This window comes from Parambassis ranga, chromosome 2 (assembly GCF_900634625.1).
Source record: "Parambassis ranga chromosome 2, fParRan2.1, whole genome shotgun sequence".
Classification (NCBI taxonomy): domain Eukaryota; kingdom Metazoa; phylum Chordata; class Actinopteri; family Ambassidae; genus Parambassis; species Parambassis ranga.
In genome coordinates this window covers 5890010-5915845 of record NC_041023.1, presented here as the reverse complement: position 1 = coordinate 5915845, position 25836 = coordinate 5890010, and the positions used below count along the sequence as shown (strand labels likewise).

At 43.1% G+C, this 25836-nt stretch overlaps 1 protein-coding gene across 1 annotated transcript in view; it reads right to left on the bottom strand.

Annotated features, from left to right (window-relative positions):
• Positions 1-669: 669 nt before the first annotated feature.
• Positions 670-25836, bottom strand: part of ext1b (exostosin glycosyltransferase 1b) — an 89875-nt gene continuing 64708 nt past the window's right edge. Inside the window, exons 4-12 of the mRNA XM_028422809.1 lie at positions 24999-25106; positions 23721-23840; positions 19502-19634; positions 16621-16739; positions 13024-13119; positions 8280-8369; positions 6150-6310; positions 5467-5638; positions 670-4397 (exon numbers count right to left, since the gene is read on the bottom strand). Of these exons, the coding sequence (XP_028278610.1) occupies positions 4212-4397; positions 5467-5638; positions 6150-6310; positions 8280-8369; positions 13024-13119; positions 16621-16739; positions 19502-19634; positions 23721-23840; positions 24999-25106 (1185 nt within the window). The 3' untranslated portion in view covers positions 670-4211. The remainder of the gene's footprint in view (positions 4398-5466; positions 5639-6149; positions 6311-8279; positions 8370-13023; positions 13120-16620; positions 16740-19501; positions 19635-23720; positions 23841-24998; positions 25107-25836) is intronic.

Here is a 25836-nt window from a genome sequence, read left to right as displayed (position 1 = left end):
TTCACAGGTAACAGTCTGTCTTTGAACACCCCCCTTGTTTTCACTACTTTGGTTTAGCCCGACCCACCAGAGACAGATAGACTGAAGAGTACAAGGCCCGGTGGTTTGCTGAATATTTATTTAGTTTTGACCGTGTCATTTACAGTCAGTCCTCCTCTATCATGTCAGAGTGTGGCAGCGTTTCATGAAAATAGACGGGAAAAAAAGTGTCTGTCTGGAAAGCTGCCCATCCATTTGAGCATATGAACATTGACGTTTTAGTCTATTAAATTGTTTTATAACTGTAGGCGCACCTGCTCGCAGCAGCGGCAGCACGCTTCAGATGACCAATGCATTTTTAGTCGAAATTTGAGGGTTTCAGTCGACCAAGACTTTCTTTGGTTGATTACAGCCCTACTGAATAGACTGGATGTGTTTTTGCTGCTTTATATTGTCTGTGCTTCTTATCTTTGTTTTTTATTGCTAGCTCTGCTGTGGTTGTCCATACTAGCCTTTACATTGGATTCCTATATCAGCTGGTGCATATATTTTGTTGCTAAATGTAGTTTTGAGACCAAACGGAGTTTGGCATGGTCATAAGTGTCAGTTGTAGCTTTGTGTTACAGTGAAAATGATAGCAGTTCTGCAGGGTGTCGGATGCATGTCAACAAAGGACACAGAGAGATGCAGTTATCATCAAATATGAGTTTATTTTTTTATAAATCATTCTTACAAAATTGGCATTTATCTATTTCATTTGTGACCTCTATAAAAGTCTTCTCTTAATTACAAGGTAGGAGGGAGGAGAAGGCATCAGGACAGCTGGGTTTGGCCAAGTCCTTTCACATCAACAGATATCACTGCTGATTGGTTAAGTAATAACAGCCAATCACTGATAAATAATCAGAAATGGGAAGTGGTCATGCGTTGTTGCGCTGGCAACAGTGTCCGAACACAAAAAGAAGAAAATGGGGCATGGTAATATGAGAGTGGAAGCTGTGACTCATCCAGTGTATGAAGGCAGGGGTGTTCAGTCCCTGCACATAGTGCTATTGCTGCCCGTCTACTGGAAATAACACGTCTGACAGTGCTCAGCATGTCAAGAACTCACATGTTGATAAAAGGCACAAATCAAGAACAGACTGGTTCCCAACACACACACACACACACACCACTACTATAAACACCAACTGCCTTGCACATTTTGGGGTAAACCTTCTTCCATCTGTGTCGAAGCTCAAACTCACATCTTGCATAATGCTCCCCTGATGAAATGACAAGAGGCATGTTAGTGTAGGTTTTCCTGCATCCATCACACTCTGGACTCGATGTAGTCTACAGCACAGCGACTCAATGATGGGACAGTTTAGTTTGCCAAGTTATCTGACCTGAAACCAAGCTGTGAAAGAGGCAATTTAAGCACAACAGCCTCAGACCCATTATTGTAATGCATTTAGGGGGGTAGAGATGTTGCTGAGAATGTTTCCATCTGGTACAGGGGCCCCAGCTGCTTATTATTTTCTGTGTGTCAGTTGGCATTGTTTTTTTTTTATTGGGACTTTACAATTTGACTCCCGTGGAGAGCCAAGATGGTGCCGACCAATCCAATTCTAGATCACTGGTGTATGCGGTATTTTCAGGAGTTAAAGCTCTGAGAATGTTATCTCTCTCTCTCTCTCTCTGTCATCCTGTAGTAGAAAGACACCAGAGTGTGATAGATGCCCCCTCCCCACTGGAAAACCGATGTGGTGAAACATAATACGAGCTGTATATATATCGGCATCTGTGTGGATTAATGTGCACAGCATGTAGAAAATAAACTGAATAAATACCACCAACTCCCTTCAGCGATGCAGGATCAGTCTTAATGTCGTACACAGTCTTTCTTTTTTTTTAAAAAATAAATATATATCTATGTACAGTGCTGAGAGCAGGGATTTGAAATAGGTAATTTTTTTTCTTTTCCTCTGCAAAGCTGGGGGGGGGGCAGTTCTTTCGAGATGATCAATAACAATAATTAAAACAATCAGACATAACAAGGCTTGATATGGATTTTAACAATAGGGTTGTTTGAAGATGACATAGGGACCAGATGCAGGCTGTTGTGAGTTAAACAGATGATAAATCCCTCCTGCCAAACACAACGCATAGTCCTAGAATGTACAGAGGTGATTTTAAAAAACATGAGGGAGAAAACGATGTTAGTCCCGCTGGGTTTGATATGATACACTGAAGTATTGACCCTTTGTTGACACTTAAGATAACATTATACATAAACTGTGCAGAAGAAAATAAAAACAGTGAAGCAGCCACTGATTGTGAGAGACACTGATATTGACAATAACAATGACGGCTAACTGATTAACACGCTGCACAGCTTTGGCGGAGGCATCATGCTGGATGCCTGTCTGACAGGAAGGCCACTAAAAGCACGCTGCTTTCATTCAAGTGTCTGCAAACTGAGCATGTGTGACAGCGTGTAGCGGCTTGGCTTCGACCTAGCTATTTTCTCAGTCAGCACAGACCTATTACAGGCTGAGATAGCTAGTTATTTTAGCATTTCGAATACCAGTAAGATCATTTAAGGTGCAAAATGTCAGCCGTTTTTGATGTGGATACAACAGCAGTGTGACACGTGTGTGTGTGTGTGTGTGTGTGCACGCGCAAAAAAAATAGCTGTCCTACCAAGGCTTGCATTAGCCAGTGGGGTCATGTTTGTGGGTCACTGCTTTCACAACAAAATGGTCCATAATGTTCAGGGTTTCATCAACAGTTTGTCCTCTGGGAATAAAACAGCACTCCGAATAAAATAGGTTTACCTAATTAAAGCCTAAACGTATCTCTGCCTGACAAATGGAGGAGAAAACCTTTTGTCAATTTAATGGCTCCAAGGTCCTTTGATATGTCAGGGGGAAAGAAATAAATAATAAAAACAACATGGCGGCAGGAGAGAGCCGCATCGGACTGATGACTAAATATGTCAACACAAGAGCATCGAGGCGTCTCGCACTGATGCAGGCAACGTGATGTGCAGTAAACAATTTTAAAGGCAGACCCTGATGTCAGAATGGCACCGACGCGCTCAGCGTTAAAAATCTCTCTGTGAGCACTCCTTTAGAAATGATGCTGGTCACTTAAAACCTGCTATGGTCTGACATTTTATACCATTTCTCCCTGTAAGAAGAAGAGTGCTCCGAGACCATGCAGGAAGGAAAAAAAAAGAAAAAAAAAGGGTGAAACGAGTTTGGTTAGAATGCAACGTTCTGCTCCATTTCATCCAGAAATGTTCATTTCGCTCATTCCAATGGAGGGAAAATGTACTCCGCTTGAGCTTATGGTTGGATGAGCCAACTTTTCAAGGCTCTGTACACACACACATAAACACACACGCTCAAGGAGAAAAGTGAAAGTAAAGAGTTTGAAGGGGAGAAATAAAAGATGATGAAAGTAAGTGGGAAAAGATGAGAAAAGTACGACTGCTGTGGCGAGTATGAGGAGAAAATGGGACATGAAATGAGATGTTTTTCTAACTTATCTTGCTGATAACGGCGAAGCAGCTACACCATTATAAAGGCCATATCAACACATAAAGGAAGGAGCCTAGAATAGGACAGGCAAGATGTTTTCAGTCTCCAGGCTCAGAGATGTGTGTCAATAGCCGGGTATAACAGCAGGAATTTTGTTGTGAGTCCAGTTTTATGTCCTGATGCAAGACTAGGAAGGAAGGGTTGCTGGGTTGCTAGGGGCGACCAGTAGGATTTGTGTTGCCAGGTTTGCGATCGCAAACGTCTTCCCTCTTCTACCGTCCTGCACATGTGCCGAGCGAGCAGGAAAGTCACTTTTGTCCTCATGTCCCTACAAAAAAATATTCTATCCAGGAGTTTTTTTTGACGTCAGTAGTGCGTGCTGCGTGTTTGCACATATGCGAAACATACAGTACTGTTTGGCATGTCCACCAGTTTGTGTAGTCCTCTTTGTCTGCCTGTGTTTGCATTTTTTTGTTTGCGTTTTTCATATTCAAACGCCATCTGCTTGTTTTCTATTCATCACTTCCCGCATCAAGTCCTGGCAGCAGCGGCGCTGTGGTCATTGGCAATGTGCTGAGTGGAAGACAGAGCTGCCTCTCTCCCTGTCCATCCTGCCGTAGTCCGACTACTCCTCCTGCTCTCCACAGAGTCTCTTTCTCGTGCCTCCCCCTGCGTGGGGTCTCCCCCGAGGGGGCGCCGGTCCTGTCAGAGCCTCTCGATGTCCCTGTATTTCTTTCGGAGGATAGAGACCTGGTCCTTGAACAGGACGGGGTCCAGTCTCATCTGGGAATGGACCAGCGGCATGCCGCCAAACCAGCTGGCGAACTTGTTCATGCAGGTCTGCCGCTGAGCGAAGTGGTCCGGGTCGGCCCAGCGAGAAGCCCTCGAAGACTGAAGGAGGAAGATGAGAGAGCAGGGTGTTATGAATAATCAGTAATTCCCCACACAGGGGATGCAGAGAGCTCATTCAGCATCATTCGCTAACAGTACAAAAGGAAAGCTGTTAGCCTGCCTGCTAACATGGATGACATGCTAGCTACTTAATGGATCAAACTTTGATCTATAAGTGTCTATAAGTTAAGTTAATTTAAGATTAACTTAAATTTAACTTAACTTTGCACCATTAAGTAGCTAGCATGTTGTCCATGTTAGCAGGCAGGGTCATCTGCCATAGGGAAGCTACATTACAATTCTTTGCACAATAAAACAATAACATTTAATTTAAACTAAGTTTAAATTGAATTTAAATGATTATAATATAAGATATGATTTAATATAGATAATATGTGATCCATAAAATTAGGGATACATTGATGAAAGATCTAACTCTGCAACATGATATTTAAAAAAAGACCAAACTTTTGAATTGTATGAAAGAAAATGTTCCATTTTTGAACATCCTACTGGACGTATCTAGAACATAAACACCATCCAGTGAGAATTGCTGTAAGTACACTCAGACCAAGTTGGGAGGCACTATTTTAGATGATCGGTGGGAATAATACACTCTCCTGACATGAAAGAGACAATAACAGTCATCAGCACTCTTTGATTCAATCACTCTCCGCTTTGAGCCACAGCGACAAGAGAAAAGCATTACTGAACGATGGCTGACATTAATGTTTCTCAATAAATCACCAGCAGCATCATACGCGATATTTGTTAAAGCCGGAGCTGAATGAGAAGCCCTGACGCAAGTCACGACTCCTTTCTGTGCTTTTGTCTGTGCGCTGTTAGTGACTTTGTCCTGTTTACTGTACCCATGGGGCCGCACCGAAGCATTTCAAGAGAATAATTCATGCTGTTCATAAAGCAGCAAGAAGTCTGCTGCAGCTGAAAGGCCGTGACACAGACATGACAGGAGGAAAAACAACGCCTGAATCACAGCTCAGAAAAATGAGAATAAACTCAGGGAGCGTTCTAGAATTAGGCCTGTGGTTCTGCATCATTTCTGTCTCACCTGTCCCATCATGGTCTCCTTGTACTGTTTCTTCTGTGTGACCTTGATGGGCGGCAGCTTGGTGACAGCAGAGACCAGGAAGTTCATCAGGATGTCCTCACAGTTGGCCAACTGGTCCACCATGCTCTTCAGACTTGTGGGCAAGTAGTTGGTGTACAGGAAGTGATAATACCTGTGAAGGCGTGACGGAGGAGAAGGAGACAGATGTTAAACTTCAGGAAAAGCCTGTTTTATCACTCAGATGACTGATTGTTCAAGTCCTTGCAGGGATTGAACGTCTGACTTATTGGAAGTGATTAAGCATTAGGCTGCAGTGATTGGCTGACTTCAGCTTAATGGACTGCTCCCATCGCAGCTGAATGAAGCCATATTAAAGCTGACAGGGCCATGGTTGAACTAAACGTAGGAACTGTGGAGGGCTGTGTAGCAGACAAATTGACATTTTTTTGAATAAAACATAGTCTGTGTCAAAACACTGGTTTCCTGAGGCTGCGCTTCACTGAACATCACACCTACTTTCATAATCTACAGATCAATGCATCAAAGTGCTGAATCAAAAGAGAGGCAACTGAGCACAGGAAAGCAGAGCAGAGCAACACTGTGATCCCCGCACAACAGAAGGAGAATAGAAGGAGTTTAAGAGGAGACTCAGCCGAGGACAGCTTGAAGTATGTCCCTCATACCTGTGATAGATGGCCGCTCCGGTCAGGACCATTGAGTAATCGTTGGTCCATTTGGACGTGTAGCCCCAGCGCTCCTTGTTGCTGTCCCAGAAGTGGCTGCGAGCGGGGTAACCTACGATTCGCTCGGGGAAACTCTGCCAGACGGTGAAGGCAAAGTCCACCTGGGCACGCAGAAACACAGGGTTCAGTTACTTCCAAATATGTCACACATCGGAACTCACTGTGGTGAATATTTCCAGAGACATTTACCGTAAAGATGGGCTGTTAGCATGTAGGGGAGACCCGAGCTTGTTGTCACACATTTTACACTCTGTTATATATCTTAAAATTAGTTCATCAGATTGTTAAAAAATGCTTACCAAATGAAAGAACAAAGTACTGGCCACAAACTCTGTATTCATTTCATTTTGATATCTCTGTTCTGTGCAGACTTATCAGCATTAAAATAGGGAGTGCACACATGTGACATGCTGCCCCATTAGTGGGTAAGTTGTCACACCGTGTGGAGTAATACGTCACACATGTTTGGCATAAATGAAAAAAAAATCTTCTCCTGTGAGTTTTTTCTTTGTTCTTTCAAAAAACAATCACTAATTGAACAACCACTAACCCGCAGATTCTCTGTGTCCATTATTGCATTTACTCAAGTAGTGAGACAAGTTGCCCCAAACAGCCATGTTTGCTAATATTAGCCATATTTTAAAGTTAGCTTGAAGCAGCACTGTAACTTAAGTCTGGCCAAACACTTTAGTCTCTCTTCTAACAGGTTCAAATGTTACATGATTGATATTTGTGTCTTTAAGCAGACAATTACAAAAATATTTAGTTGGTATTTTTTACTTTCAAATGTGAAAAATAGGAAATGTGTCCTCACGTCAGTTGACAGCGTGCTTTGCTTTTCCCAGATGGGATGCAACATCACACAAAACTAGTTTTCCACTTTTGAGTAGACCCACTTTGTGGTGAAGTTATTGCAAGTGTGACAACTTACCCATGTGACAAAAAGCCCCGGTCTCCCCTACACCAATACCAATATATGTATGATAGTGATAAGGTTGGAGTCTCCACCCTGTGCCTTTCGACTTACAGTAAATATGTAGACACTAGTAACTGATGGATGAATTATTAAGCATGAAATTGTTACTTCTGATGTTGTGAAATGAACATTTTATACTAGGGCTATAAAACTATCTATTTACAGTATATTGAATAAGACAAAAACTCAAAGAATGAAAGAGACTACAGGGAGAGCTAACAAAGAAACGACACACTCAAACACACTTCAGTGAAAATACAACAGAGGAAAAAACCTCATCAAACACTGAGCAGTCTTTCCTAAGCAGCTGCCTGCAGCCAGCTTCTGTGGCGACGATCAAAGCGCTCAATCAAATAATTAGACAAAAAAACATCAAAAAGGCCTCAACGGCTCCTCAAACAGCCCGCGTACTCTGCATTACACCACATATTATTGCACCATACAACACAGAGAGAGAGAGAGAGAGAGAGAGAGAGAGAGTGCTTATATTGCCAAACATAAAAAATAATTCACCCTAAAACACTGCATGTCGTCTTCATCTGCAGAATTTGTGCTTAAGAACAAGTCCCGCAGGACGAAAAAAAAAGAAAGGAGCTCTGACTCACTTCTGCTTTAGCTCGCGGTGAAAGAAGCTGAATGATATTACAGTCACTGGGGAAAATATTTCAGTAACTAATAATTCTACCTACTTTCCAACCGAAGCAGCATGCGTGACAATAAAAAAAAAAACACGGGTGCACGTTCAGAAGAGCTATTATTGTTCTAAAGCTGCAGGAATTCTCCTCCTCATGCTCAAACAGCCTTTATGAGATCTAATCCTGCGCCGTTCAAAGCGGCATCTGGCCTCCCATGGTGCCACGCCAAAATGTGTCCCCTGGAAAACGGGAACACTCCCCACAGCATGTGGAACAAAAACGCCCATAACAGCGCTGCTGACAACAGGAGGGGGGGGATTGGAATGAGAACCAAGAAACATAGAGAGAAGAAGCTGGGAGTGAAAGGAGAGTTAGTTAAAGTGATTTAAAAAGTCTACAGAGATGACTTTAAAAAACACCAGAGGGCCAGACAGAGGAGTGTTTATAGCACCAAGGTACCTCTGTGGTGGACAGCACTGTGTCTTCATCCAGGCTGAGGACAGCGTCGGTCACTATGGTCTCATAGGGCAGGAAGCGGCTGCTCATCACCTGCAGGGGGAGACACAGAGCGCAGAGGGTTAATGCCACATCACCAGTGAATTCCCCTCTTCAGACAGCAGTAATTTATGAACACTTGGCCAGATGGAGACACATTGAAAAGGCTGGAAGGGAAGAGGATCTGAAGGTCGCATTAAATACGTGAAGAAACCTTGTTGTGGAGCACACATTGTTGCTTCTTTCATTTAACCGTGTGTTATTATAACCCAGCAGTACTGACTCAGACAGACGGCAGCTTATAATGGACATGATGTGTCCAAGGAGACGTTTTAGAAGAGTCTCTTATGAAATGTACCTAACATCAAAAAAAGGATGTTTCCTATAAGTCTGAATGTTCACTTCATCCACTAGGATGGAATCTTCCTGGGAGAGTTCAGGACTTTCTCACTCTGGCACCGCAGTCCCTCAAACATGTTTGCCTCAGGGTGTCCTCCCAGGCAACAAACACCCAGAACACAGATGTTCAAATCAGACAAACAGAACAAAAATGAGTGCACTTTTTAGGCCACTTCAGGAAGCAAAATGGAGCCATTAGCATGGACTTAACAATAGCATTAATGCACTGATTTGTGTAATTTTGGAACCACCCTCAAGTGGTCATTAAAGGAATTGCAGGTTGGGAACTTGTTGGGAACCTGTTGAAAATTTTGACTTTGTAGTTCAACTGCTGAGTGTATATCTGCTGTTTGGTGCTGAGCATGTAGCATGCTGCTGAAATAGTGATAGAGGTCTGTTTTCTTCTGAAATGTATACAACATAATGCAGCAATTTTCCTCTTTAGTTAAAAATGTTGCAAAATGCTGCCACAAAAATGCTAAATCTGAACCAGAAACCGCTAAAAATTAACATAAAATCTGTTGAGTTGAGACGAGCTGTACTTGGACTGAACCCCTTCACTTAAAAGTGGTCCCAGTCGCTTGTTAATCTAAACACATGGATCGTATCGGCTTTAAAGATGAGCCGGGCCAAGTGGAGACCCTGCTCTGACTCACTAGCCAAAGCTGCAGAGCAGATCCACAGGTAAACGGAGAGATTCACCTTGAGATGAATTTTACGAATAAAAACTCCAATATTCAGCGTATGCATTTTTAATGACAACCTCACACATTCACGGGGTTCAGGAGAGACAACGAGCCATGACATCAACAAACAGCCGTGCACAGAGAAGAGGAGAAAATCCAATATCCCACTCTTTACTGCAGGCTGCACCCTGTCGTTTTCAAGCCTGATAGAGTGCTGATACAAGTTTCCATTACTGCTGGCGGCTCATCTTTCTCTTTTAAATCAATAAAAACACACGAATGCAGCCAGACACACGGCGCGTCCTACATGTGGCACGAATTTACTTCTTCTCCACTGTGGAAAACAGAATATGTATACTCAACGGCGGATGAAACCAAACTGTATAACACATGATGGCGCTTGAATATTTACTGGAAGCAGGGGGAGGGATGGTGGGTGGATGGAAAGATCAACATCTTGAGGATATTTAGATGTGAAGGCTTGGGCTTATTTGAGTGATGAAAGGTTTCTCACTGATGAGGATGAGTGTACGTATTGTAAACTGGACGTGTGCTCGAACAACCTCTCGCACAAAGAGCTGTTTGTGAGTCAGTGCGAACACACAAACACCACACATGTGTGTATACATGTGTGGTGTTTGTGTGTTCGCACTGATGCTCATACAGCCCAGAAATAAACCCACACTTATTTAGACATTCAGCACAGCTCTGGAGGTCAAGCCTCTGTAAAAATACTTGTTCTTCTAAAGCACCACCTGCACAGAAAGGCCGTTACATTTACATTAACAGTCTGCAGTGACTCCTCCTCTGCATAAACAGCTGCCGGTGTCCGCCTGCTGCTGCTCCAGCACTGACCTCACACTCAACAGGTCTGCATCCTGCTACAGCTGAGGGCAGCAAGAAAAACCCCAAGCTGGCGCTGTGCTGAAACGCTGCAGGAAACCTGTTCTCCTCTGTAGTGCTGCAACACATGATTACTCCTATTATCTACTTGACTTCTACTTTACAGTGAACAAACAACAGAGCACATGCTGTGCTTCAAATATACCTGATCCTGTAAGAATCAAACAACAACAATACTTATTCTATTCATATATATATTATGTTTTTCAAATCAATAAAACGTTGCAAAACATTAATTTGACTCTTGACTATTTAGCAAATATTTAAATTTATTGTGTGTGTGTGTGTGTGTGTGTGTGTATTTACTTTATTTTTAGTTTATTTTATATATTTTCATTTTGGTAGAATTTTTAAAACTTGACATTTAGAAAATGTATATATATAAATTTGATATTTTTCTAAATGTATTTTTTTACATTTTGTTTCTTACACACTTGACTATTTATTAAATATTTTATATTATTGTATGTACTCAATTGTATTTGTAGCACATTTTATTTTATACATTTTCATTTTGGTAGAATTTTTAAAACTTTAAAAAATTTAGAAAAATTATAAAAACTTTTATATACATATATAAATGTTTTATTTTTCAAAATGTCAAGTTTTAAAAGTTGGTGGCAGTGATAGAAATATCAGGAGACCGTGAGTCATTTTATATATGTAGTATTTTCATATATATGAATATATTTCTTATATTAGGGGAAGTTTGTATCTGCAGGTAAAAATTCAAGCTAAGTGTTACTACAGCGCTGATATTTCTCTCCCACTTCATCTCACAACAGCGACGGCTGACAGCACTGATGGAAGCGACCGGCCCCGGTCAAGTACCGTCTACTTCTTATCTTTCTGAAAACACTCCAGAGGCAACAACAACATCAGCAGCTGAAAGTTTCAACTGTCGCTCATACTGAAACAGGGCTGAAGAGGTGTGTGTGTGTGTGTGTTTACACAGATAGAAAATGAGAGTGGAGAGGAGACACTCCACCCTCATTTCACTGTCATCGTCACTGCTGTGATGTCCTGCAGGCATACAGACAGACAGAGAGCGAGAAACCAAACAACGGCACGTTTTCCACCAGACAAGACGGAGAGGATACCAAAGAAGAAGAAGAAGAAGAAGAATGGGAGAAAGTGACAGCGAGACAAACAGTGAAGAGAAGAAAGGCCACAAAGACAGGCTGATGTTTCCAGGTCCCAGATGGTTTGTAATGTTAGAAGTGAGACATATTAGCCTGGGGCTTCCTGCTGCTCTCCAGGAATGTGAGCTCTTACAGCAGGAATCTGCCTCCAGCGCTTCACCTCGTCTGTGGAGGAGAGAGGCGAGAGAGTCGGAGGGAGGACCACCAGTGTGCCTAAACCATTGTAAGCACTGCTGGGATTCTCACACAGCTTAAACCAGCTTTTTGGCCGCAGTGCCCGAGACGCTGATGGAGAGAGGGGAAGGAGGGGATACAACTAAAATGTTGATTTCTTGGGGACGATTATCAGTGGAGTATTAACAACAATGGTGCTCTAGTACTGCACAGGCAGCAACCAGTGCAAATATGGCAATATTAGAAGACATGTTTGGTATTTTTCTACCTTATTATTGTTTACGGTTTGAATAGCAGCGTAATGGTGTGTGCATATCTTGTCATTTTCCACGTGAAGACACACATCAGGGTAATGACACTCAGGGATGTAAACAAAGCCGAGCCAGAAATGTTTTAGTTCTCCACACAAGGATGCTCAACAGAAACAGGAGGAAGAGACGGAGAGATGAAAGGAAGTAAAATGAGAAAAAGAAACGATTAAAAATATCGGAGAAAAACGACGAAAGAAAGCCAGGAAAAAACGAGAGGGATGAAAATCCTCTCTCTTCCTCTCTTCTTCTCTGTGGGGTGGAGGAACACAGCTTGGCTCGCCACGGTAAACACAGAAAACGCCACAACCACAACAAACCACAGGCTGCCTGGCGCACACACATACACACACACACAAATGGTAGTATGTTAAGCCTGTTTCACACACTTTTTTTACGGACACACACAGGGGCCTCCCGCTGTGATTGACAGCTTGGGAGAAACCACTCAGAGCCACGGGGAGAGGTAAACTATAAACCCAGCGCATCGCCGTGTGACTGACACTGATGTGGAAACCCTCTTCCTCTGATTGGCAGGTGATGTAAAAAAACAAGGGCCAGAGTTAAAATGCAAGTGTGTGTATGTGTGAGAGAGAGACCTCTGAGAGAGAGTTTAACACAGCCTCACCTTCATGTGAAGGATCTTTCAAAATAAAAGCAGCAGTCACAATAAAGGCATCTTGACCCAAACACTGTATTTGTGCAAGTTTTGAGCCACATGCAAAGGTTTGCTTACAGCAAAGCTGTTTCTAGATCACCCTCCTCAGCTGATCATTCATGAAGTTTCAAAATGAAACGATGCTTCTGCACATATTCCCACCTGATCTGTTCAGTACACAATATGCAGCAGCCTGCCAGCCTTTCTTTTTTATCCCAATGTATATAATCCTCATTACTGAGATTTAATTAAAACCACACAAACTCTCTGTTAATGGGACGAGTGCGGCCACAAATCGAAACTCATTAACGCCCAGAAACTCACAATGTGCCCAGATACAGTAGCTTTATGTTTGAGAATATGAGAGGAGCTGTGTAATTAGAAATGATACTGATCACATCTGTGAGAGTAAGAGTGTGTGTGTGTGTGTGAGTTCACCTTATTCTCTCCCTCGATGACGATGACGGGCACCGACGTGGTGGGCCAGCGGTGTTTGGCGGGGAGAGGTTTGTCAGAGTTCCACAGGACGATGATCTGAAGAACAGAACAAAAGGTTGTTTTTTTTTAACTTGCACATTGTTACTAATGTTATTTTCTCCCTAACTTGCCAATGAACATGTGACATTTACGTGGCCTGTGGCTGGCAAATGTCACCTTATTACAGGCTGACTGGATGTTAAAGAGCCAGAAGGGCAACTGAAGTGATAAAATATTTCCAATTATGACTCCACACTGTTTCTTTTTTTTCTTCATAATTCAGTCTATAACTGAACTCATCACATTATCAGGTCCCGCTGCTTATCACAACATTGTGAAGACCGGATGGTGTCCTACATAAAGAAGTCATGCTCTCAGCCACAGTCATGTCACGTTTCATGTGGCCCGGTCTGCCGCTCGGCGACCTGCAGGTCAGCCGCTTCACCGTGCTGCAACAGCACTCATTAATATTTGATGGGAAACACACGCGATCCTGTCTGACCTTACACACAGATAAAGTCTCAGATCTCAGCCCATTCTATCATACATTACATGTTATCTGGAGGGAGGTAAAGCCACTGAGCCCCATGTTAGAGCTGTGGAAGTGGCAGCTGGGAAGGAGTTACATTTTAAAATACTATTTGTACTATACTAAAAGAATATTTAATTTGTCTGGCTACTTTTTAAAGCCTGCATGCTAAGCTAATGCTAGCTCCACCTGGTAAGTAAAGTCACTAAAGAGGCTTTGAACTTTAAACTGTACAGATGTTAGCATGGCAGGCTAAACTTGAGTGTCCAGCACAACATTATATATTTTTTGGGGGTTTCAGAGAAAAAAAAACCATAATTAACAAATTAGCTTTGTGGAAGTTTAATGTTTTATTTTTTCAGATGCAGGTGACATCAGCAGAAAAAAATGTTATTTTGAATTAAAAGAATATGATATAATATTGGTGCCTTTTTCTACATTATATCCAAAAACTTGATGATGACAGATGGATTAATACAATGATTTAAGCTACAGCTATTAGCAAGGTAGGTGAATTTGTTTATTTTTTCTTTATCTTTTGGACAGGAAGTAGGAAGCAGCCAAATTATGCCAAATGTTACTCTGATTTTTTAGTCAAAATTAAACCAATAAACCAAGACGCAGAGTTGTGGGCTAACATCGGCCCTGCTGAAATGTCCTTGAACGAGTCACTAAATGACTCCACAGCGGCGCTACAGGAATTTCCCTGCAGGGATCAATAAAGTTTCACATTATTCTGACATTAACCACATCAAACACGGCGTCCTTCTGCAGCCCCTCCTTGGGGATGCTGCACCCTGACTGGACCTACCAATAACAAGAGCCTCAAGTGAGACATTTCCATAATGGTCTCAGTGAGCCGAATGCATCGAACATTGAACCACAACTCTGCGACCTTCCTAACTCTGACCCTAGTTGTAACCCTAACCTTCAAGTTGTATAGTTGTAACCTCACTGTGACCTCACTGCTTTCTTTGAATAGCTGTCCGCCTGATATAAGGCTGAAAATCACCCCCTCAGAATGACTTAACATGGGTAAATTACACATTTCCTGAATCCTTAGAATATGTCCTTAACAAGAGCCAATACCAAGATATGCAGCAGGTATTTTTTTCATCAGGGGATGGTTAACTTTAACAGCTGAAAACAATAATTCAGATGTGACTTCAATGGGGTTATCATACCAAAATGTTGACTACGGACATGTATCTTTTCAGTGGTACCGACATCTCGTCTGGCCCCTGGACTAATAGCAGGTAAACAGCCTGCACAGCCAGCAGAGAAAGGTGTAAATCCACCCGCACAGGCTTTTATTCCTGTTTCATTAGAAAGACAGATGGTGTCTCTGTCAGCTCACCAGCACTCTCATGGTGCCCATGGTGTGTGTGTGTGTGTGTGTGTGTGTGTGTGTGTGACTGGAGGAGGAAAGTGGCTCTGCAGTGAGAGAGGAAGGAAAGCTTCCCCCTTAAAATGTGCATGCACACACTCTCACACACTCAGCAGGAGGTCCACTGTGTCAGAACGCGCTTCAAAAGCTTTCCTGCGTCCAATTTAGCCTCCTCCACCCTCCATGTTCTTTCATTCTCTCCACTCCATTCATTTATTTATATCCCTTTCCTCAGGAGCTCCCCCTCCTCTCCCTTCCCTCTCTTCCCCTTTCTCTCTCTTTCTTCAGTGAGAGTGGAAGAAAACACCCCGGCTGTGTACCTGGCTCTCCACTCTGCATGCAGAGCCCTGAGAACGCAAACACAAAAGCTCCTACATTAAAAATAATAAGAAGGTAGAGTTTATTATTTAACCAGCCGCTATGTTTGGTCTGCTGGAATAGTGTCGATAATAGGATGTGCAGGTGGCTTTTAGTGCACAGTGGAAGGCTGAAAATCAACCCCAATACTTCCTTTGTGACTGCAGCAGTCGATAAAAAAACTCACGTACAGTTGTTTTTAACCAGGCAGTTGTGCATCATCTATTCAAGTGAGTTTAGTTTAGTGGCAACACTTCAGTTAGGATTGTTTAGTTTTTCAGTGTAAGGTTCCATTTCACCTCCATCGAAGGACACAGTCTTTACAACGCAGCCTTTTAAATGGAAAACACCATCTACAGGTCACGCTGCCTGTATTTAAAGACTAAGTCTAAACCTGTTGACCAAAACAAAACATCTTTAGTTCCATTGCGTTTGAGTGTCGGTTTTACATCTCTCTACCAAACGGACAAAAGTATGTGGACACCCATCTATTGTATGTATTTACTGCATTCTTTAGGTCATGTTTTGTGATTTTGATGAAGGGTGATGAGTGCAAGTTTAGGCAGAGCAAACTGGGGAGATCGGGAACAGGAAGCCGACAAACACACAAAGTTATCGTGTAAATACTTATTACATCCTCTAAAGCTGCGGCATTTAGTCAATGAATGGAAAGTTTGGAATATTTTCAGGTTATTTTCCACTAATTAGACCATGGAACAGTTTGATTAACCCTTTTTTAGTCGAGTTGCTTTACTTCTTTTACTTTACTTCTGTTACTTCTGTTCAGTCAGACAAAAGCCACATGTGAGTGGTTTGTTTTTGCTTTAGAGGAGTTTGAAATGTCAAAACAAGAAGATGTCAATACCATTCTGCAGCAACAGAAACTCGCTCACTCATACACTCAACGAACACACACACACACACACACAGCCATCAGGGAGCAAATTCCATTTCATTTCCTGCTTTGGTAAGGAGCAAGCAGGGGAATCAATACATGCCATCTCCAGCTGTGCTGAAGGGGGTTTGGCTGCCATGGAGACAGATGTAGCAGCTCTACAAACCGCCGCTCTAATTCAATCCACCGGAGTTAACACACAAACACACTGGGATGGAGGATGAGCTCTGTTGTTGCTCCGCTTGGAAAATGTGATTGCAAAATAGCCATGTGAGCTACATAATTCCAGGCAATTTGGGGAGTCACATGGTGGAGATCAGGGGAGGATTCTTGAGGGAGCTGGGTGAAGACACACACAGACAAACACACACACACACACACACGCTTTACCTGTGCACAGTACTGGGATTTGGCCACAGCTACCAGCAGCTTGAGTATGGGCTGGGACTGAGAGATCAGAGGGGAGACGGCGTGGATGACCGCTGTGAACTTGGGGTACGGTCTAATACCTGAAAACACAACAGATGGACAGAAAAACATGTTTGATGAAAGGTGTTTGTCTGCAGTTAATTTTCCCAAGATAAAATGTTCCACGCTGTTAATGTGTTTTGAAAAAGCCACATCTCCTGATCACCGACCCCTTCAGCTGCGTCTGCAAGCCAATAAACACAACTAACGGCTGCTGCGACTTTAAATTCAGCCTGACTTGATGGTGGAATCAAGCAATCGAGGCTGAAAATGAGAAGAAAATAAGATACTGAGCAAGACAGATCATAGAGGACATCCAACTTTTCCTAATTTAAATCTAATCTAACTTAAACCAGCAAAGCATGGCGGGGAGGAGGCGACATTAGAGGAGCAGCTTTTATGATGAGTCTTAAAAACTTTTTAAACACCTGGAATATAAATCTGCAACAAGCTCATCAACAGACTTGGAATGAAGCACTGAAGGAAACCTGGAGCGGGGTTGATGTCACGCAGCCTAAATTTTGGATGTGCATGCTGTTTTCTGCCTTTTAGCACATGCTGCTCGGTGGCTTTTATCTCATCCTGCGTCAGCACATTACACATCTCAGCGGCTTAAAGTTCGGAGCGACGCACTGATTCAGCTGTTTTGAGGGCACTTCAGGGCCCACAATGACACCACACAGACAGGACATGTGGACACATGTCGACAGACTTAGGTGAAAAAATTACATACGTAATATTTCTGCATAAACACGAGCAAAGGTTTCAATATTAGAATTCACAGGTATAATTCAGAGGTCATATTTATACAGAAATACAGAAAAATCACTCCCTAATCACTATATATGGCCCTATATAGAGGCTCCGCCATTTTGTAGTGCTGTCTATATTCTTAGTGAGAAATTATAGACCCCATATAAGGCCCTCAATGTATCCCACAATGCATCTTGAAAAGTAGTGTCCATCCGATGGTCACTACTTTTAGTGATATGTACCATCATGCATTGAGCAGACCGGCGAAGAGAACGTGAACGGACGTTACGTCACGTCTTATAAATATAATGATGCTTTATTTATGTTTTGCCATAAAACGTTTATTGGGCTATAACGGCACAAATTATAACTGCTGACAACAGAGGTTGTTTAGCCGGCAGAGATCGGCTCGTTTAATTTGTGACAGCAATGACGTCATTAACAACGACAGAACATGACAGAGGTCGAGTCCGAAATGTCCAAAAATGCTTTCACAATGAGTTCATTGTATGCTGCCCTACATTGAACTCCCCGTATGGGGAGTAGGGAGTGTGTGAGCGAGTGATTTCGAACACAGCCGACGTGCATGCTGCATGGTCCGTCAGCCCTCTCACCATAGTATCTGTTCCCTCACAGCCCTCTGTGTTCTTGTAGTTTGAGCAAATCTCACTGTTTTTATTATCAATTATTATTATGTATTGTGGCTCAATGTGAGGAAGTCCCTGCAGCCAGTCCCCCAAAATTTTGTAAAAAGCACTTATGATGTTTTAATGGACTACAACAAAACATCAGTAGTAAATTCACTGACTTTTCTCCGTTTAAGTTGAATTTTCTTTAGTTCATCTACATACTGCCATCTTTGATGGTGACTTTAATTGGGTACATCTATATAATTGCATGTAAAATCAGAGGAGTTTGTTCCACGGTGACATACAGTAAATATCTTGCAGAAGAATGTGTCACCTTGAGGCCAAACAATACAGGATTATTTAAAGGATGTTAAAAGACAAACATATTTAACACAGCACAGTAATAATGCATATTAATAATGCAAGTGACAATCAAATCTGAGCTGCGTCGTCTGTGTGAAGGCAGATGTTGGGCTAGATGTTGCAGGTGTTCCCTGATAAAGTGGGCACTTTGTGTTATTTTTATTATTCTCAACTGTGCATGTTATTAAAATCCACTATCTTTCAGCTTCTTAATCAAAAGTCCATTTTGCTAAAGCAATAAAAACAAGCTCCCACTGTGAGAGCCTGAGTGCTAATATCAATTATAAAAGTGTGTGTGTGTGTGTCGTTATTATCTCTTAGAGGAGAAGTAGTGTCACTTAAAAACAAACTCATTTACCCATCAGGCCGCCCCGTCTCCTAAAAAACTATCCGTGTTTAATTGCTTCCTGTTCGACAAACAAATAAACTGGTTGTAATCCTCGCCTGTCACTGCTCCCATCCATTTTAATATCCACTCTCCACCCCGGGTGCTCCATCAACTGAATTTGTACTATTGTGTGTGTGTGTGTGTGGCAGCGGCGGTGGATGATGGAGTGATGGAGTGAGGGACGGAGCAGCTCCCGGGTTGCAGATATGTGGTGAGGGGAGGTGGGGAGGGGGTGAAAACTCGACGCCGCTGAACCGTAGCGGGAGGAATTGGCCTCACCGCAGCAGCGGTAGCAATGCTGACTCAAAAAAGCAATGATGGACGGGCTGATGTGTCAGCAGGGCTAATACAAACATCCGTCAAAGGCCCATTGGTCCACTCCACTTGCTGCTGTTGGAGGAGGGCAGCGGATCAGAGGCGAGGGACGTTTTTCTTATTGTTCAAAGTCCAAAATCACAGCTGGACACAAACACAAAGACGCAGCTTGTTTTGATGATGACAAGAATCGGAGCGACAAGGATGAAGAGGAAACTTCTCAGACCAACCTTTGTGGGTCACTTCCTTGTTACAGTACACAGGCGCGTGAAAGCGGGATTGCTGTTATATAACAGCACTTTGTACAGTTGATGGTGTGAGTCGGTGTGTGTGTGTGTGCGTGTGTGTTACTGACCCAGTGTGGCGTAGTAGAAGGGGAAGTCTCCCAGGTATCCGGAGTACTGCGGCAGAGCGAACAGGCCCCCAGGGTGACTGTTCCACATCAGGCTGCTGCGGGAGCCGTGCTCCAGCACGCGGTCCTGGATGATCTGCACACAGACACACACGGTAACACAAAATAAACTGGGTTTAAAAAATACTCTTATGAGAACAAGTTATATATAAAAGTCTTAGTGAAGTGAAAATTATGAGAAAGTATGAAAGCCAAATAATCCTTGACTATTGGTAGAATCTACTGTGATAAAACTGCAGTTCCCTCCACGGCCTCTAGGGGCTGGCTCTATAAAATGATATAACATGTTTGGTACAAAAACACTTCTGGTTCCTGCACACAGTGTAACACCTTTAAATCACTCACTTGTTTTAATTATATGACTTAAATTCTGCATAATAATGGACTGATTGGAGTGACAGCTGAGTTCCTTTACATTGCGAGCGTCCTGTTTCTTAGGCTCCATATTTTTGCCTGTATTTGGAGTTTATGGCTTCTTTCTGAGCCTCCTACAGGGACTCAAAACTGCTCCTCTCTGGGCGACATCTCAGACAATTTGTCCACACTTACACACAGCCTATGTGCTTTTAACGTCCTGCTGCACTTTTCTAGACGTCGCTTGGACGGAGATGTATGTGAGAATGCTGGACGTTAATGGGACTATCCTGACAGCTGCTGAAAAGAGCAGACGACAGCGACGGGGAGAGACACACAATATTTGTCAGACCTGCAAGATTGGACTTTTTTTTTTTATTTAAGCCTCTGGCGGCGGCGGCGGCGGCCCTTGCTGCCTCCCTGTCGACCCTGTCCTCATATTGTCTCTGTTCCCGGAGAGTCTTACAGTCTCTGCAGTCTGAAGCCTTGTAAACGTATGCTTGTCTAGCTTTTACAGATAGGCGCTCGTTCAAACATAAAGCTGCAGAAGGCACCAGAGAGGAGTGCATTTTAACCAGTGCAGGCCTGACCGGCAGATTTTACACACCCCAAGTCATTTTTAATTCTCTGTCATCACCAGAGACACTTTAATTTTTAACATTTAGAGGCTAAAGGTTGTTAAAAACACTGAGATACATTTCTATACAGACCTCTAAACATCTGTGCTGCTTTGAAGGCTACAGAGCAATTAATAAAAACACTGCGGTCGAGTCATTTTAATTACAAATCTCAGCTCCAAGGTCTTCTTCACTTTCAATTCAGACGAAAAGCAGCTTCAAACCAACACAAAACTGCCTTTAAATAACATCTCAGTCAGATCCCACATGCCTCGTAAAAACCTGAAATATTTGTGCAGATAAAGGAACAACTTTAATATTATGAAGGATTTGATCAATGAGCCTTATAATCACACCTATAAAACCTTTCACACTGAGAAATTAGCTTCCACACAAAAAAAAGAGAAGAAGTCATAAACGTGAATATCAGCACAGATACAATAATCTCAGTCTTATTCAAGAGCGGAGAATTAGAGCAGGAGAAAAATGCTTATAAAAGTGAGTCTGCAGGCGTTGGTGGGTGTTGGAAGTTTGCTTTGTATCACCTCAATAGCAGCTATTGATCGTGTCAGGAGTGAATCGCTGTGGCACAAAGAGAAGCTGAAGGAAATCTATGTTATTGTGTAATATTTCTTCTGCAGACAAACCAAACTGAGCTCTTCTTTGAAAACAGATCACAAGTCAAAAGCCGCCGGTCGGCCATGAGGAGGGGCGGGAGAGAGAGTCATCGGCTGTATGTACGCAGCAGCCGCTCAGGCCTGCCCCGATCCTTTCTGTGCCCAAATACAGCAGTCAGTCAAACAGTCAGATGTCAGAATGAGCACTATTTCTGCCCCTGCTGCAGCTCGTGGCCGGCCTCTGCTGAACACACACACACACAGAGATATTGCTGTTGTGCCCTTGAGCCATGCTAAATTGCTTCAGTAAAACAGACAAAGGTTTGCGGGCTGTGCTTTATGGCTGCTATTGAATCAGGAGGCGGTGGCTGCTGGCTCGGTGTCTCAAAGGAAGGATGCATCGGGTGAGCGGCTGATCAAACTGTAAAATAATACAGCTGGAGGGGGCTTACAGTAATCATATCGACAAAGAAACATCAGAATTCTCAGCTCTGTGTTGGCTTCTCTTACTTTTCCCTTTGTCCCAAAGGCCAGTCAATAACCATTTGCCTCAGAAAAACAGATTAACTCCGAATCTGTTACCTTCACACTGCCTGCCACCTTAACCACCCCCCCACCACCCCCTTCAACCACTGCCCCAAGCCCTTTGCACCTTATGAGGGGCAATTCTGCTCGCTTGGCTGCAGCTCCTCCCCCGTCTGCAGCCCTCGGTCGGGACATGATGAACGACTCAATCTCACCTCAGAACAGCCACAATCAACCAATTAGAGCATGATAGATAAATCCTGCTTCCGAGGGAGCACACTGCGAGCTCCGCGTTAATAGGTGAGTTTAATAGGTAGTACCAGCAGCGCGGGTTCGCCGATATTGACCTTGTGATTGGTTGAAACGTGGCCGCTTCCTGACAGGAAACACTGCATGATAGGTTGAACTTGTGTGTACCTATTTTACACACACGCACACACACACAGTTTGGATGTTAAAGTCAATAAAAGCAAAAGCAAGAGCAAGTGTGTGTGAGCAGCATTCAATCTGTCAAGATATTGGAGTGTGAGTGTCCATTAAAGATCTGCTGTGTGTGTGTGTGTGTGTGTTTGTGTGTGTGTGCAGACCCAACAGGATGAATAAACCATGTCGCTCGTTATCTCAATGGCTGCCACGGCAACGTCATTTACATATGTCACCCCTGCTCCTATTCAGCCTTCCTCCCCTCTTACCCTCTTCTCTTCTTACAGGACAGTCAGTCAGGATTAAGCATTTAGCTGTTGCTGTATTCAATATGAACACACACACACACACACACACACAGTGAGTCATAGGCTTTTGCCGTGTCACCTTGCACTTTAGTGCGGCGTGACAACATGTCAGCAAGGTTATGCCTGGGTGGTGCCATGTGTATCTGGGCTGACACATCTTGACATATGGAGGTGTGTGTGTGTGTGTGTGTGTGTGTGTGTGTGTGTGTGTGTGTGTGAGATAGCTCATGGTGAGACAGGCTGAGATAACAAACAGAGCAGAGATGCAGAGGTAGCTGAAATCAGACAGACTCAAGATACAGAAGCTACGACAGATTAACTGCACCGTGTGCTTGAGTGTGTGTGTCTGTGTGTGCGTGTGTGTGTCTGTGGGGAAGAAGTGAAAGGTGAGGTTGTAGCATTGAGAGGGATCTCGCTCCGAGGCTTTAGCCGCGCAGTAAGAAAGGAAATTAAATGCGTGATGGGGTACTTGAATGAGGAAGGAGGCAGGAAATAGGAGGTATTTGTAACCACAGCATGAAGCCGGCAGTGAGTCCAGGTGTTATCCCTGCATCTATATACAACTTGTTTAAACTGAATAATGAGGGATGGGGATTGTAAGGAAAAACATGTTTTTTTCCACGGTCACAAAATCCCTAAACTGTTAATATAATTGATGTGTGTGGCTGTAGGAGGTGAGAGGAAGGGCAGCAGCAGGGCAGGCTGATCTCATTTCTACGTCACATTAATATCAGCATCTTGGTGCCTATACTGTCACCTGATGATGCTACAGCAGAGTGCTTCCATGCACGAAGACAAAGATTATTGAAACCTTCACACATCATGCAGTGACCAGGAACAATAGGTGCGAGGACAGGACAAATCTATCTTGACAGAGAAAGCAACGGAGGCTGGATTTGAACCTGCGCTGCTAGAAGAGGGACTGTAGGCTCTCTTTGTCATACCACACAGCTACTAAAGCCCAACTACTAGAGCACAAATGATCAGCTCCTCCTCTTTGCCCTCAACTGTGAGGTCATTTGAAACACCTTTGCTTTCACACAAGGATGATTTTGGCTGGAATTTAAAGGAAAAAAAAATCAAATATGGCTGAAATACTCCTAAGAACTACCAGGTCCGACTTCTATTTGCTTTTAGCCTTGTACCACCAGACGGAGGCCTGAGAATACAGCAGAGTTTGCAGAGAGTCTGCTGTGACACAGCAGCCCTCTGGGAGGAAGATTGATGATGGAGGAAGAATGAGGAGGAGGAGGAGGAGAGAGAGAAGTCAAGAGAGGCTGGCTGTATTATGTGCATGTGCAAACATGTGTGCCCTCACCTCCAGTGTGGTCAGCACTATCTTTTCCACAGAGGAGAAGTAGGCCTCCCAGAGGAACTGAGTCTGCTGTCTGAGGGACAGGATCTTATCCTGGTGGATGGAGCGAACCGTCGTCGGAATCTGTAGAAGACAAACGGCAGTCAGTGATGAAGAGGACTTCAAATGTGGTAAATGGAAATGGTCATGAGGACAACTTCTGAATTATTAGGTGTGTAAAGGAGTAGGTTGATCTCTTTGGAGTGGTTTTATGATGTACTTATCCACATATATTGTATATATTTAATGCCACCAGACTCCATTGATAAATCATTTTACTTCTCAGAAGGACACAGAGGCTGCTTGTCTACGCCTGGACTGATTTTTGCTTTTAAACTTGTTAATTTTGAGCTGAAAAAGTGTTGACGCACTAAAGTAACACAACAACACAAAGCAGCAAACCACTGGAGGCAGAGGTACACCGTCAGCTCCAGTGTTCTGTGAGGTGAAATCTCTGTTTTTCTCAATGGAGTCTGGAAGCTTTGATGAAGCAAATTGCTGATTTGCTTCTATTTATCCAAAAGTCTCCAGAAGAGTCGGTTCTAATAAAAAGAGCAGCATGTGAAGCATCCAAAAAAAGTAAAGGCAAGTAAAGGCTGGATCAGTCACACACAGAAAGAAAGAGCTTTAAATGTTGTAGCTGCCATTTAGAGGAGGGCTTAATACGTTCATTCACAGTGCTGTGTGTCACATTAAAGAGGGGGATAATGGCTTATAAAGACTTTTTATGCACTCTGGTAAATACAGTGTGTCCACATTCTTCTAAGTGTGTGTAGTTTCATAAAGAAATCACACATTTACAGAAAGAAACATGCGTTAAAGCATCACATTAACTGAACGTTGGCCCACTGCACTGCAGCTCAGTGCATAAATCTGCAGAGGGTTCCTGGACGGCTCAGGCACAGAATGTTCTAAAACTCAATGTCAAACAATATTATCACACACTTCATTCAAATTAAGATTTAATGGGCATATAATTACTTTTCCCCCGTGAAGTTCAAGCAATTCCAAGCAAATCCTTTTTGCTCCTTCTATTTATTTGCCCTCTCACATAACAATGTGAGGCTCGGAGTGACAATGTGAAGCAGCGGAGGACTTGGTATGCTGCCTGAGTTTTGTTTACTTGACTTCACTGGAAAAAAAAAACCAAACAGGATTTCGGATGAGGTGTGTGTGTGCGTGCGTGTGTGTTCAGGGTATCAGCAGGCTGCTTTCAGGTGACATGCACAGCATGTAATTTACCTGCAGCAGCAGCCTCTCGTCGCCGATGACTGCGGCCGTGTTCCAGTCGATGATCTCGGAGAACGGCAGCTCCCATCCATTACTCAGCATCACCGGGACACAGGCAGCCTGAGACACACACAGACACACAACCCTTTACAAACACAGTCAAATGCATTTTTTTATTTGGTAGGAAAAGGAGTTTTTTTGAGTTTAGGCACATTTTTTCAGAAATATGTCAGTGTCCGTGTTCTCATGGTGTGTGTGTGTGTGTGTGTGGGGTCCTGTTTGAAGGCCGCAGGTTGATGATGTGGTTCTTCTAGCCTCTCTCTCCGTCATGTGATGAATGTATGCCTGCTTTTATTATCTTTTTATTTTTGACCACAGTCTCTTGAGAGAGAAATCTCTCTCTCTGCTCACCAGTTAGTCACTAACTGTGATTTTTCTTTGCACCACGTAGCAACACTGTGTGCAAAATGTGATATAACAGTCCAGAGTAAAGACAGTGCACACAACATAAAGCAGGTGGGAAGAATGAAAATCGAATGTTTGGAGCAGAAGAAAAAGAGCTAGTCCTTTAGACATGACCTGTACAACACTGTTTAGATTCACAGCCACATATGCAATAACTGCATAAGCAACAAAACTACCTGAAAGGAAAAGGCTTGTACAGTATCATGCTGGCTCTGAACCTAAAAGTGCTTTTAAAAAATGCACATGTTGCTGAACTCTATTAAAATTTAAGATCAGTTGTGGCTTTCACTTAAAAACACTAAGAGTCTAAAAATACATTGCAGCCATTGACTGACTGAGCCTGAGATGTGCAGCAAACATCTGCGCACTGCTGGAACAGCACGAG